At 42.9% G+C, this 12,272-nt stretch overlaps 1 protein-coding gene across 1 annotated transcript in view; it reads left to right on the top strand.

Moving 5' to 3' along the window:
• Positions 1 to 713: 713 nt before the first annotated feature.
• The window catches only part of rasa1a (RAS p21 protein activator (GTPase activating protein) 1a), a 122,542-nt gene continuing 110,983 nt past the window's right edge, over positions 714 to 12,272 (top strand). The window contains exon 1 of the mRNA XM_063068505.1: positions 714 to 1,241. Coding sequence (XP_062924575.1) covers positions 898 to 1,241 — 344 coding nt within the window. The 5' untranslated portion in view covers positions 714 to 897. The remainder of the gene's footprint in view (positions 1,242 to 12,272) is intronic.

Genomic DNA, 12,272 nt, shown 5'->3' with positions numbered 1-12,272 from the left:
AGACACAGGAGTCTAGGTGACTGACAGGAAATGATGAAGTAGTAGTGATTGGGAGTGTGGAGGTGTTGATCAGCCTTATTGCCTGGGGAAAGTAACTGTTTTGAGTCTGGTGGTCCTGGTACGGATGTTATGTAGCCTCTTTCTTAATGGGAGTGGGACAAACAGTCCCTGAGCAGGGCGGGTGGAATGCTTCATGATGTTACTGGTCCTTCTCCGAGAATGGGATTGAGAAGGATAATAAATCAGCCACGATGGAATGCAGAGCACAAGATGGACCGAATAGCCTAATTCTGCCCCCCACCCCACCCCCGCCCCCCTCAGGAGGAGGTACTGATACGGGATCTCAGATCTCATCGTTACCCCTGATCCGCTCCGGAGTGCAGTCGATTCTATGAGTCTCAAATAGGATTCGACGCAAGTTGCGCAAGGACAGGGTAGAGCGAGAGAAAAAAAAGAAAGAAATGCTTTATGAAGTCTCCGCTGACAAGCATGGTTCGCTGTGAGAGCCGGGCGGAGCAGCGAACCCATCCCCTCGGGCCGGGCGGTCCGCGCGCGCGTGGCCTCGCGCCGACTCTCTGCCCCGTGCCCCAGGAAGGCGCGCAGCCCCGCGCCGACTCTCACCCACCGCCTCTCCCCTAACCACCCCGGCGCGCGCGCGGCCTCGCGCTCACTCCCCGCCCCCTCCCCTCGCCCCGCCCCACCCCAGGCTTTGACGGAAGGAAGGCAGACGGACGAAGTCATGAACTCCCCTCTCCGTTAACGCTCTCCTCCTCTCGCTTGAAGTTCCGCCTTCACACACCCCCACCCACCCCGTCCCGGACCGTCGCAAATAACATATATTAAAGAAAGTTATTCCCCCTCCCTCTCTGTTATCGTGTGTCAGCGCGGGCTGCGACTATGATGGCGGCGGATGTGGGGAATGAATGCCTGCTGGCGACGGCGGTGACGGTGGCGGCGGCCCCGGGCCCGGGTGGAGACGGCGACCCTGTTGCCTTCCAGCCCTCGCCGTCAGAAGTATCGGGCTTCGGCCAGCTGGACGCCGAGTCGACGTCGCCGGCTTCGGCCTTGGTCTCACTGCTGTCGGATCCGGTGGCGGCCGCCGGTTCTGCCGCCCCTCTCGCCGCTGCTGCTGGTGCCCCCGCCGCCCTCCCCTTGCCCCCGGACGAAGTGGATTCTTTTGATGGCCACGAATTTGAAGAGGAAGAGGTGGAGATCCCGCTGATGGCACCCCCGGCCAACCAGTGAGTAATGAGCCAGTGGCTCCCCATTGCCTGTGAGCGGCCCAGGGCTTGGTTAGAGACACGGTGGGGGAGAGAGGGAGGGAGGGCTCCGGAGAACAAAGAACCAAACCCGCGGGCCTCTGATCGCACCTTTGCACCTGAACTAACTCAAAGAACGTGCAAAACTAATGTTATTTATTGACAGCAGTGAGACTACAATTTATTACTCAGTAACAGTCGCAAACTCATGTAGGTTGCAATTTAAATATGTGAGAGTTCACACTGTCCCCATTGAATAATTATATATGCGATTATTATAAATATTCTATTCGATTTGATTTTTGCAGTAGACCTCGGTCTTGCTGCACATGGTTATTTTTGTAAATTCTTCCAAGTGTGCGAAGTTGATACCGGATACTACAAGTATGCGGTGAAGCTGTAACTGTGTGAAATCGGGACCACCTGAAATTGCGTTTGTGTTTTTTTTAGTTTTGTGCACGTTTTGTATTTCCTGCCCCATTCGTTACTGGTGAAATGTATCGCTTGAATGGTGACTTTAAATCTGACTTACGAGTCGCTTTTCAATTAGATGGGTCACCGTTTAATTTGTGACAGTCGAGCTCGTCCTTTAAAACGAGTACTTTTAATTGGGCGGTTGCTCCCACTCATAAAAAAGGGACTATTTTGAAGTTCCCAAACATACTGGTTTTACTTAAACACAAGAAAAGATGGGGAACGTACAAGCCCCTATTACTGAGTGCTAGAGTTGCGCTAATCTTGGATTATTCTCGTATGCAAGGATTGCTATTTGTGGCTATCAAATCTTTAAATGGACATGGCCATTTTTTTTTTAAAGACAAGTAACTTATTCAGCATCATATAAGCCAAATTTGGTTACATGTTAGAGTTTTATTTTGCTTCTAATTCATACGATTCAGCATAAATCAGGGACCTTACCAAAAGCCAATCCTAAATTCATGTAGCTGTCTTTAATTCAGCTTCCTCCCTTTTCTCTTTGTCTGTTTTTTGGTACTTTTAGCTCTTAATTCTTGTGATTTTTTTTCAGCGATTGTGATAGATTATTATTAATAAAGGAGGAAAGTTCTAAGCTTTCCTTTATGGTTTTAGTTATGATCCCAAATGTCATAGTGTTGAACAGAGATAGGCCCCATTTGGCTTACCACATCCATGTCAGCTTCTTTGCCATCTATATTAATCATATTTTCCCCACACTAAGGCCTAAACCATGCCTTTTTAAGTGTCTGTATACTACTTAAATCTAGTTATGGTTTCTGATTCCCCACACTGCGTTCTTCAGATATTAGGAGTGAGTAAGTTGGTACCCATTCCTAAGGCTGAAAGGTGCCTGACCTGTTAAGCAGTGAAGTGATGGTGACAGAGTAAGATAGTTACTTTTGTTATACCTTTTGTGGAATCCTTCTGTTGCCTCACATATACACAGTAAGTGTTGGACTGTTCACTGGATCAAGGAATGTTCAAATTTATAATCAAAGTATATATATGTCACCAAATACCACCATGAGATTCCTTTTCTTGCAGGCATTCACAGTAGAACAAAGAACTACAATAGAATTAATGAAAAACTACACACAAAGATTAGATTATGAAGACACGCGGTCCTCTTTTATTGTCATTTAGTGATGCATGCATTAAGAAATGATACAATATTTCCTCCGGTGTGATATCACAAAACACAGGACAAACCAAGACTGGAAAAACTGATAAAACCACCTAATTATAACATATAGTTACAACAGTGCAACAATACCATAACTTGATGAAGAAGTCCATGAGCACAGTAAAAAGTTCAAAGTCTCTCAAATGTCCCACATCTCACGCAGACGGGAGAAGGAAGAAAAACTCTCCCTGCCGTGCCCGACCACAGTCCGTCTCTGAGTCATCCGAAAACTTCGAGCCTCTGATCAGCTCTGCGACACCGAGTACTGAGTGCCATCTCTGTCCGAACGATTCAACCTCAATCTCGGTCATCAACAGCAGGCAAAGCCGGGGATTTTGATGCCTTCCCTCTGGAAGATTCCTGACCGCGCAGAAACGACAGCAGCGAACGAGCATTTCAGAAATTCCTCCAGATGTTCCTCTGTGCTTTCATGTCCGTCTCCATCAAAGCAGAATTGTCCACGGCCCTATTTAACGGATACGGTATCATTTTTCACCGGAGGGCTGCGCACGCAGACTAATGTACTAAAGAAGGCACTGTGTAAATACGAAATAATACTGAGAACATGAGATGTAGAGTCCTTGAAAGTGATTCCATAGGCTGTGTTCAGTGATCTGTTCAGTGTGGTGGTGAGTGAACTTCTCGATGCTGGTTCAAGAGTCTGACGGTTGATGGGTAATAATAACTGTTCCTGAACCTGGTGGTTTAGGACCTGGCCGTAGCAGTGAGAAGGATGATGGATGCTGCTTTATGTGGCAGCGCTCTTTATGGATATACTCAATGGTGAGGCAGGCTTTTTCCTGTAATGGACTGGGCTGTATCCACCACTTTTTGTAGACTTTTCTGTTCTTGGGCATTAGTGTTTCCATACCAGGCCATGATGCATCTAGTCAGGATGCTCTCCACTGTGCATCTGTAGAAGTTTGTCAAACTTTTAGATAACATGACAAATGTCTGTAAACATCTAAGAAAGTTAAGGTGCTGCCATGCTTTCTTTAAAATGGCACTTGCGTGCTTGTCCCAGGGCAGATCGTCTGATGGGATAGCACTCAGGAATTTAAAGTTGCTGACCTCCTTCATCTCCGATCTCCTAATGAGCACTGGCCTATGGACTCCAGCAGCAAATGAGAGAAATGGTTGTGGCGGTTAATAGAGATAAAGTACCAGCAATGTGGCTGTTGTCACCACAAAATTCTTCAAATACTCTGCAATGCCTAGTGCATCATCATTAGCAGTCTCAGCCAGGTCAATGTCTCTCTTCACTGCCAGTTGGCTACGTTGGTTGACAGTGTCTTTTCCATACCTGACATTGGACTCCTAAAGCAAACAACCTATCCTAAAATCTGTGATGGGTGGGGAAAAAGATTCAAGGATGTGCTGAAAACTTACTTGAAACTCAAGGCTGATTTATACTTGTGCGTACGGGCTACGCTGTAGGCCTGATTTATACTTTTGTGTAGCCCTACGCCTTAGTGAGCATGCGTAGTTGTGTCTGCGTCGCTGTGCAATTCACCACCAAAATGCTAGTTGGCAGTGGGGTTTCTATGCCACTGTGTTGAGTTTCTTCGCGAGAGACATGGACGAGGAAATGCATTTAAAATATTTTTGGATGTCGGCAGGTAGATTTGACAATTTGGTTTATCATCTCCAACTATTTATTTTGCATCAGTGTACAGACATGGCGGAGAAAAACAACCGGAAATACAATACTACCAAGCCGACCAATCACAGTTGTTGCGGTCTGTGTCGCCGCGACGCGTGAGTTACATTTTTGGGGAGGTGCACGTTACCCTACGGTGTACACTTGACGCAGAAGTATAAATGGTCTTTAGTTGCAACATAGATATAAACAATTCTGCAGATGATGGAAATTTTGAGTGACTCATACAAGATGGATCCGGCTGGTAGCGTAGTGGCATCAGTACCGGACTTCAGGACGAAAAGTCCCGAGTTCGAGTCCAGCTGGCTCCCCTGCACGCTTTCCATCCGTGCTGGGTTACGAGCTGGTGATCTCTTTGGAAACTCTCCTAGCAGAAGGCAGTGGCAAACCACTGCTGTAACTTGTCTCGTACGCAGTCCCCCACTACGTCAGAGAAACGTGGAGGGAAATCGTCCGCTCACCAGAGAAACTCCGGATGCGACGTACCTTTCCTTTCCATACAAGATGCTGGAGGAACTCAACAGGTCAGGCAGCATCTATCAAGGGGAATAAATAGTCGGTGATTTGGGCTGAGATGCTTCTCAGGACTGGTGAAGGGTCTCAGACTGAAATGTTGATTGTTCATTGCCTTCCACAGATGTTGCCTGACCTTTTTAAATTCCTCCAGCATTTGTGTGTGTTATTGAAGAGCAACATTTTTTCTGACTCCTGGGAACCTTTAGCCCATGGCTTTTCAAAGTGGAAGGAATTTTGAATGCTATTGAGAATCTCAGGCATGCATCAGAAGCACCCAGATTGGCAGATGAAGTGTATCAAATCTTGAACTATTCTCCTATTCAGTTATGAGATAACTCCTGGACTATCTGGAGTTCATATTTTTCAAAGTGACTTTGTTAGCCATCTCAGGATTGGGTTAAAGGCATACAGAGTTAAAAATAATTCCAAGGGGTTCTTCAGTTATACTCACAGTAAGAGAGTGACTAGGGAGAGACTAGGTTCTCTTAAAGACCATCAGGACCAACTATATGAGGAGCTGCAGGAGATGACCAAAATTTTTCATATCTGTTTCTCTTCACTGTTGATGAAAGAAAATATGGATGCCAAAGAAATGAAGTGAACTGGTGAGGTCTTGGACTATTTGCATATTATACAAAGGGTGTTATTTGCAACCTTAAAGCTCATTAAAGTGAGCAATGCCCAGGGTCTGACCAAGTGCAACCCTCTCTCTCCTGATCTTATGGGAGGCCAGGGAAGAAATTGTGGAGGCTGTCGTAGAGATGTTTGCTACATTGTTAGCCATTGCCAAGGTTCCAGAAGACTAGAGGGTGACTGAGGTTGTTCCGTTGTTCAGGAATGTTAGCAAAGGCAGGCTAGGCCTGACCTCATTTGTGGGAAAATTACTGGAGGGAATTCTGAGGAACAAGAGGCACCATCACTTGAATAGCCAAAGCCTGATCAGGAACAGTGTAGTGGTTAGTGTAATTCTAATATAGTGCCAGTGATCACTGGTCACAGTTCTTTTTTGTGGGAGAGGTTTGATGTTTCTCCCTGAATGACTTTCATGTTCTTTCTTTCATGGCTATATAGAGAAAACAAATTTCAGAGTTGTATAAAGATACATTCTTTGATAATGGACCTTTGTATGCTCGGTGTGATCATTGTTGAGATTACACTTGTTATAGGAAAGGCAATGTTAATCTGGAGAGGCTGCAGAAGAGATTTATGAGTATGTGTCTGGGCTAGAGGGCCACAGCCTGTGATATAGGGAGAGGTGGCCATGCTGGATCTCTTCCTTGGAGTGTAAAAGAATGAGAGGTTATTTCAGAAGTTTATAAAATCATGAGGGGGGAGTCATTTGAGGAGTCTAAAACTAGAGTGCTCCGGTACAAGAGGTTGAGATTTTAGAGATGTGAGGAGTACCTTTACACAGAGGGTAGTGAGTACCTGGAATGAGCCTCCAGAGGAAATGGTCAGGTGGGTAAAATTGCAAGATTTAAGAGGTTTTTGAATAGGTGCATAGAGAATTATGAGGTGAATGTGGGCACCTTGGACTGACAGGGAAGATGCTATAGTCAACATGGACCAGTTGGGCTGAGGAGCTTGTTTCTGTCACTTTGTGCTAATCAATAAAAGCTGATATACAGCTAGGAAACAAATTTTTACTGGGATGCTGTCCCTTATTTTAAAGGAGTTGATAACAAAACAGGAAGTGGCTATTCATCTAGGCATCTACGTTGTCTCTGCAATCTTCTCGAGCACTTCTACCCTCGGAGATAGTACTTCTCCACTTTTGGCCATGTGATCTGATCCAAATTTAATCATTTCACTATACCTGAGCATTAGAATTCCCTCTTAAAACTTTTTTTTTGAGAGACAGTAGGGTAACAGACCTTTCTAGCCCAACGAACCAGTGCCACCCAATTATACCATGTGACCAATTGACCTACTAATCTGTATATCTTTGGAACTGAACCAGCGTCAGTGGTGATCCAATAGTGTTGTGCTAATCGCTATGCTACCATGTCATCCTTAAACTTCTACCTCTTTTTAAGATGCTGATTTTTAATATGCTGTTATTGACAAAAATTTTGATTGTTTGACTTGATGTCAAGTCATTTGTCATATTTTCTATATTAAAAGTGCATTTGAGTACAAGTGTTGATAGGATCATTGCAGAAGGAGACCATTCAACCAGTTAAACTCATACTGGCCTTTCAAAGGAGGATTCCAATTCGACTTTTTCTGTAACCTTGAAATTTGTTTCCCTTACCCCTTCAGGTAGTGTATTTTAGATCCTAACTACTTGAAATTGGGGAAAAAAATCTACTCCACTTGTCTACCGATTCTGTCACCAATCTTGACTCTTTGTCCTCTTAAATTTCTTTATTATTGCTGATGTAATGACTGGCTTAAGCCCATCACCACTACTGGTGCACAGGCGGCTGACAGCAGCTTGACAAAGCTGCTTTGGAGCTTTTGGCATTTGTGCAGTGCTGGGTTTTTCAGGATGTGGTTGCCAGCCCGATGGCAGAGTTTGGTGGAATGAGGTATATAATAACAAAGTAACAGACCACATAGTATAAGTGATAATACAAATCTACTCTTGAATAAGATTGCGAGTTTGTTAGCAATTATTCTTAATAACAGTAAGGGATCTGATTTAATGTTGGTCCACAGTTGTGACCCTGCATGAAAATGGGGAGATCAGAGAAGTCAAGAGGCTGGCTGTGTACTCTTGAGTTATTCATATAGGATATTCAATAACAGAGATAGGAGCTGATACTGGAGTAAATTGGTAATATTGGTGAATTGTTTTATAATTGTCGCATGTACCAAGATACAGTGGAAAAACTTAATCTATTATTGTTCAGTTAGTTTCCACTAACCCATTACCTTTTAGTCTAAGAAAAGTGATGCAGGAAGTAATCAATGATGCCTTTAAGCAACACACAGCAGCAGTCTACTGCTCTCCTCAAACCACTTGCTCTTGATAAATATGTGAACCAAGATGAAAAGTAGAACTGAGCTAGAGTAATCAGTAGCCAGCATTGAAACATGGACTGCCTTTAGAGTTAAATATAGCACTAAATAAGACTCAGAACAATCTGAGGCTATTTTGGAAAACACCAATTGCTAATGTAATATATAGAGGATAATGATCATGATTGTTGCTGATCAATCATCACAAGCCTAAAATATCAGTACATGACCTAACTGTCTTCAGCCAATCCTTTAACTTCTCTCACATGTCCAGTCTGCAGTAGAAATTAGGTAGCACCCAGGCTGGGCAATGCACAGAACGATTCTGGTTTCTTCCACAAACTCAAGATATTTCAATACACTTCATAGCTGATGAAGTAAAGGGAAAATTCTTGAACACCCAGCAGGCCAGGCAGCAGCTGTGGAAGGAGAAATTTGTGGAAGACTTTTTGTCAAAACTAGGAAAGAGAGGAAATAATTTTAAGTTGCATAGAAAGTGATAGATGGGATAAAGGGCATAACTGTGGAAAGAATAAGACTCTGGTTGCCATGGGGGTAAAAGAGTGGCAATTAGTGAGAAGATGCAGACAAAATGTATAAAATGATGTGAAGCTACATGTTCAAGGGTTGAAGTAGGTACAATAACAACATTTAAGACATTTGGACAGGTAGGTGGACAGGAGAGGTTTAAAATGCTTTGGTTGAATGTTGGTGAATAGGACCAGCTTAGATGGTCATCTGGTTGGTGTGGGTGAGTTGGGCTGAAGGGCCTGTTTCCATACTGTGTGACTATGAACCTAAATACCTCAAGTCAAACATGACCAGCGGGTCAGGATGATCTCATGGAGAAAGGCTGACTCAATATCACAGAAGCATGACTCTAGCAAAAATGGCAATTCTGTTAGAAATCCAGCCAAAAAGTTACTGGAAGTAGTTGAATTTCATATTGAGTTTGTCAGACTGCAGTATGTCCAGAAGGAAGATGACATTTTATGCTTCAGGCTTAAGTCTTGCTGTAATAATGCAGGAAGCCACAGAGGTCAGAGTGGGAATGAATGGAGAATTGAACTGACAGGTAACAGGAAGTTTGGGGTAGTCACTGCAAACTGATGATAAATGTTCCATTATGTAGCATAGTTTGCTTTTATTTATTTAGCTATACAGCGCAGAGTAGGTCCTTCAGGCCTTTTGAGCCACGTCACCCCAGCAGCCCCACAACCCTGATTAACCCTAACCTCATCATGGGACAATTTACATTGACCTATTAACCTACCTGGTACATCTTTGGACTGTGGGAGAAGACTGGAGCACCCGGGGAAGACCCACACAATTCACAGGGAGGACATACGACGACTCCTTAGAGAATGGTGTTGGACTTGAACTCTGAACAGAGTGGATGTGGCAAAGTTGTTTCCCATGATGGGGGAGTCTAGTACGAGAGGACATGACTTAAGGATTGAAGGGCGCCCATTCAGAACAGAAATGCAAAGAAATTTTTTTAGTCAGAGGGTGGGGAATCTATGGAATTTGTTGTCACAGGCAGCAGTGGAGGCCAAGTCATTGGGTGTATTTAAGGCAGAGATTGATGGGTATCTGAGTAGCCAGGGCATCAAAGGTTATGGTGAGAAGGTGGGGGAGTGGGTCTAAATGGGAGAATGGATCAACTCATGATAAAATGGTGGAGCAGACTCGATAGGCCGAATGGCTGACTTCTGCTCGTTTGTCTTTTGGTCTTATCGAATTTGACCATCTCAACTTGTACTAGTGTTGCACTAGCTGCTATGCTACCATGGTGCCCAACTTGGGTTCTCTAGTGTAGAGGTGATCACATTCTGGACACCAAATATATTACAATAGATTGGAAGAAGTGCAGGTGTGTCATAGCTTCACTTGGGAGAAATAAGTGGAAAGGGAAGAAGTCAAAGAAACAGTATTGTATCACCAGTGAGAAAGTACTGTAGTAAAGGGAATGGTTGGTGGAGATGAAAGAGTGGCTAGCCAGTCTGAAATGGAATGGTCCCTGCAAAATGCTGAATGGGGGGGGGGGAGCATGTGTCAGAAAGTAGAAACTTGTTGAAGTTGGCAAGAATTGTGAAGTATTGTCCATTGAATATGGAGGCAGAAAGGGTAGATGGTCAGAAAAATTCTGTCCCCGCTTTGTCCACAACGAAAGTAGGTAGGTATGTATGGGAAAACTAATGAGATGTGGTCAGGGACTCACAGCTCTGGTATGGAGAAGTCATGGTACGGGAAGAAGGAAGACATTTCACAGAATATCATTACTGGAGCAAATTAGAGGAGGAAGCACAGGGAGAATGGAATGAAGTTCAGTGCATTGGAACAGGGGTTGAGGAGGAGTGTCTGAGTAGCAATGAAACAAAGACTATTCCACATATTCCACAAAAAGCTTGGTGTAACTGGGGCTGCATGAGTATCTGTAGCTCCACCTTTGATTTGGTGCAAGTAAGTGGAGCTGGAAAAGTTTCTCAATATGAGGATGAGTTAAGCCAAGTAATGAGTGTGTTGGTGAAGGGCAATTGGTTGGGCCTCTCCAAGGAGGAAGTTGAGAGCCTTCAAACCATACTGACCTGTTTATTGAAGTATAGAGAGATTGTATGCCTGTGGTAAAGATGAACAGATTAGGATTTGTGAATTGTAAGCTGTTGAAGTAGTGTCAGAGGTGTCAGCCAACAAAGTAGTTATGAAGTAGAATTAGTCTTGCAATTTGAAAACAATCAGCGAGGAAAGTTTTCACAAACAACAATATGCTAACTAGATAATTAGTCTCTAAGTGTTAGTTGGCAGTACTTAGCCATTTCCTTTTGAAACAACAGCAAAATATCTTCTAAGTGCCTTCACAGCTGAATCTCCCCTGGTTTTATGACTTAGTCTAAATACTGTTTTATAATGATAAAAAAAGGGAGATGATTTGGCCTCTCAATTTATTCAGAGCAATGGTTCCCAGACCACATCCCTAGTGCCCCTCTCTCCCTTTCTGGGTATTACGTAAAAACTATAAAGAATTTTTTATCTACAATGCACGTTGAAAGAAAATAGGAACTGCTAATTCAAAGCATTGACAAATAGTCGCAAAAATTGTCCAAATCTATTTAAAACTACAAATAAAATTATTTTTATTTAGTTAAAATAAAAAACAATAATCACCAATTTTTGTGTACATTAGTAGTCCAAATATTTACTACCTTGTTGCTTTTTCATGTTTCAATGAGATGAATGATCTTGGTGCAGTGATATCACTTCTGATTGACATCTGGCTGAATGTCAATCAGAAGGAGTCTCAGATCCATGCATTCAGTAATTTGCAGTTCTGTTTTGTTGCTTTGAAAGTTGTTGAGTGACTGCACTGAAATTGTGCTCTGCTAAATATGATGTTAGAAAGACAACAAAGAACATTGATCTTTTTGCACAATTCCAGACAGTATTCAGAGATTTCTTTCAAATCTTTGATTTTTTTTGAACCTCTGCTTCAGTTCAGTCATTCTGTAGTGAGATCAGTTCCTTCTTCCTCCATCCTTTCTGTTAATTCCTCATTATAAGTGTTCAGGTATAGATTTATTATCTAATCTGGAATTTGGATCGAGAGAAGATCCTGAAATCTTTCTGACATGTCCTTTTGCAGTTCACCCAGGTGGGCACAGTATACTTAAAGATCATCTGGTATTCTTTCTTTTTCAACTCAAAGAGGTCAGAAATTGGAAATGGTCACTATGACCAATGTTGCACTTAAATACGGTTAACTTGAACAAAAAGTTGGAGGCAACTGACTTGATTTTGGTAAGGTACACATAATTTCCTTGCTGAAGATTGATTTCATTAAACTTTGAAAATAACTCTGACAATTAAGTAATGTCATATCTGCTGTCTTTCAGTTGATCACTGAATGAAACATTTGAGTCTTCAAAGAATTTTATCACAGTTTCAAAAAAATGCATAGAAGTATCTCAGGGAGTTTTCTTTTGGGGGACACCTGACTTTTGTATGCAACAGCAAGCGTTCAAACTGTTCATTATTCTCAGTACAAAGCTCTTGAAATAGTCGAGAATTGAGAGCATGGGACTTAATTCTATTTAATGATTTGTGCAGCTAATCACTTAGGTTTTTTCAACAAGATTTTGTCTGTGAATTACACAGTGAATGTTAAATTGCTTTAAGTACAGCTTTTTTCAAGACACACCTCAATGGTGGTGTCCTG

Source organism: Mobula hypostoma, chromosome 16, assembly GCF_963921235.1.
Source record: "Mobula hypostoma chromosome 16, sMobHyp1.1, whole genome shotgun sequence".
Classification (NCBI taxonomy): Eukaryota; Metazoa; Chordata; class Chondrichthyes; order Myliobatiformes; family Myliobatidae; genus Mobula; species Mobula hypostoma.
This window is presented reverse-complemented; position numbering and strand designations above follow the sequence as displayed.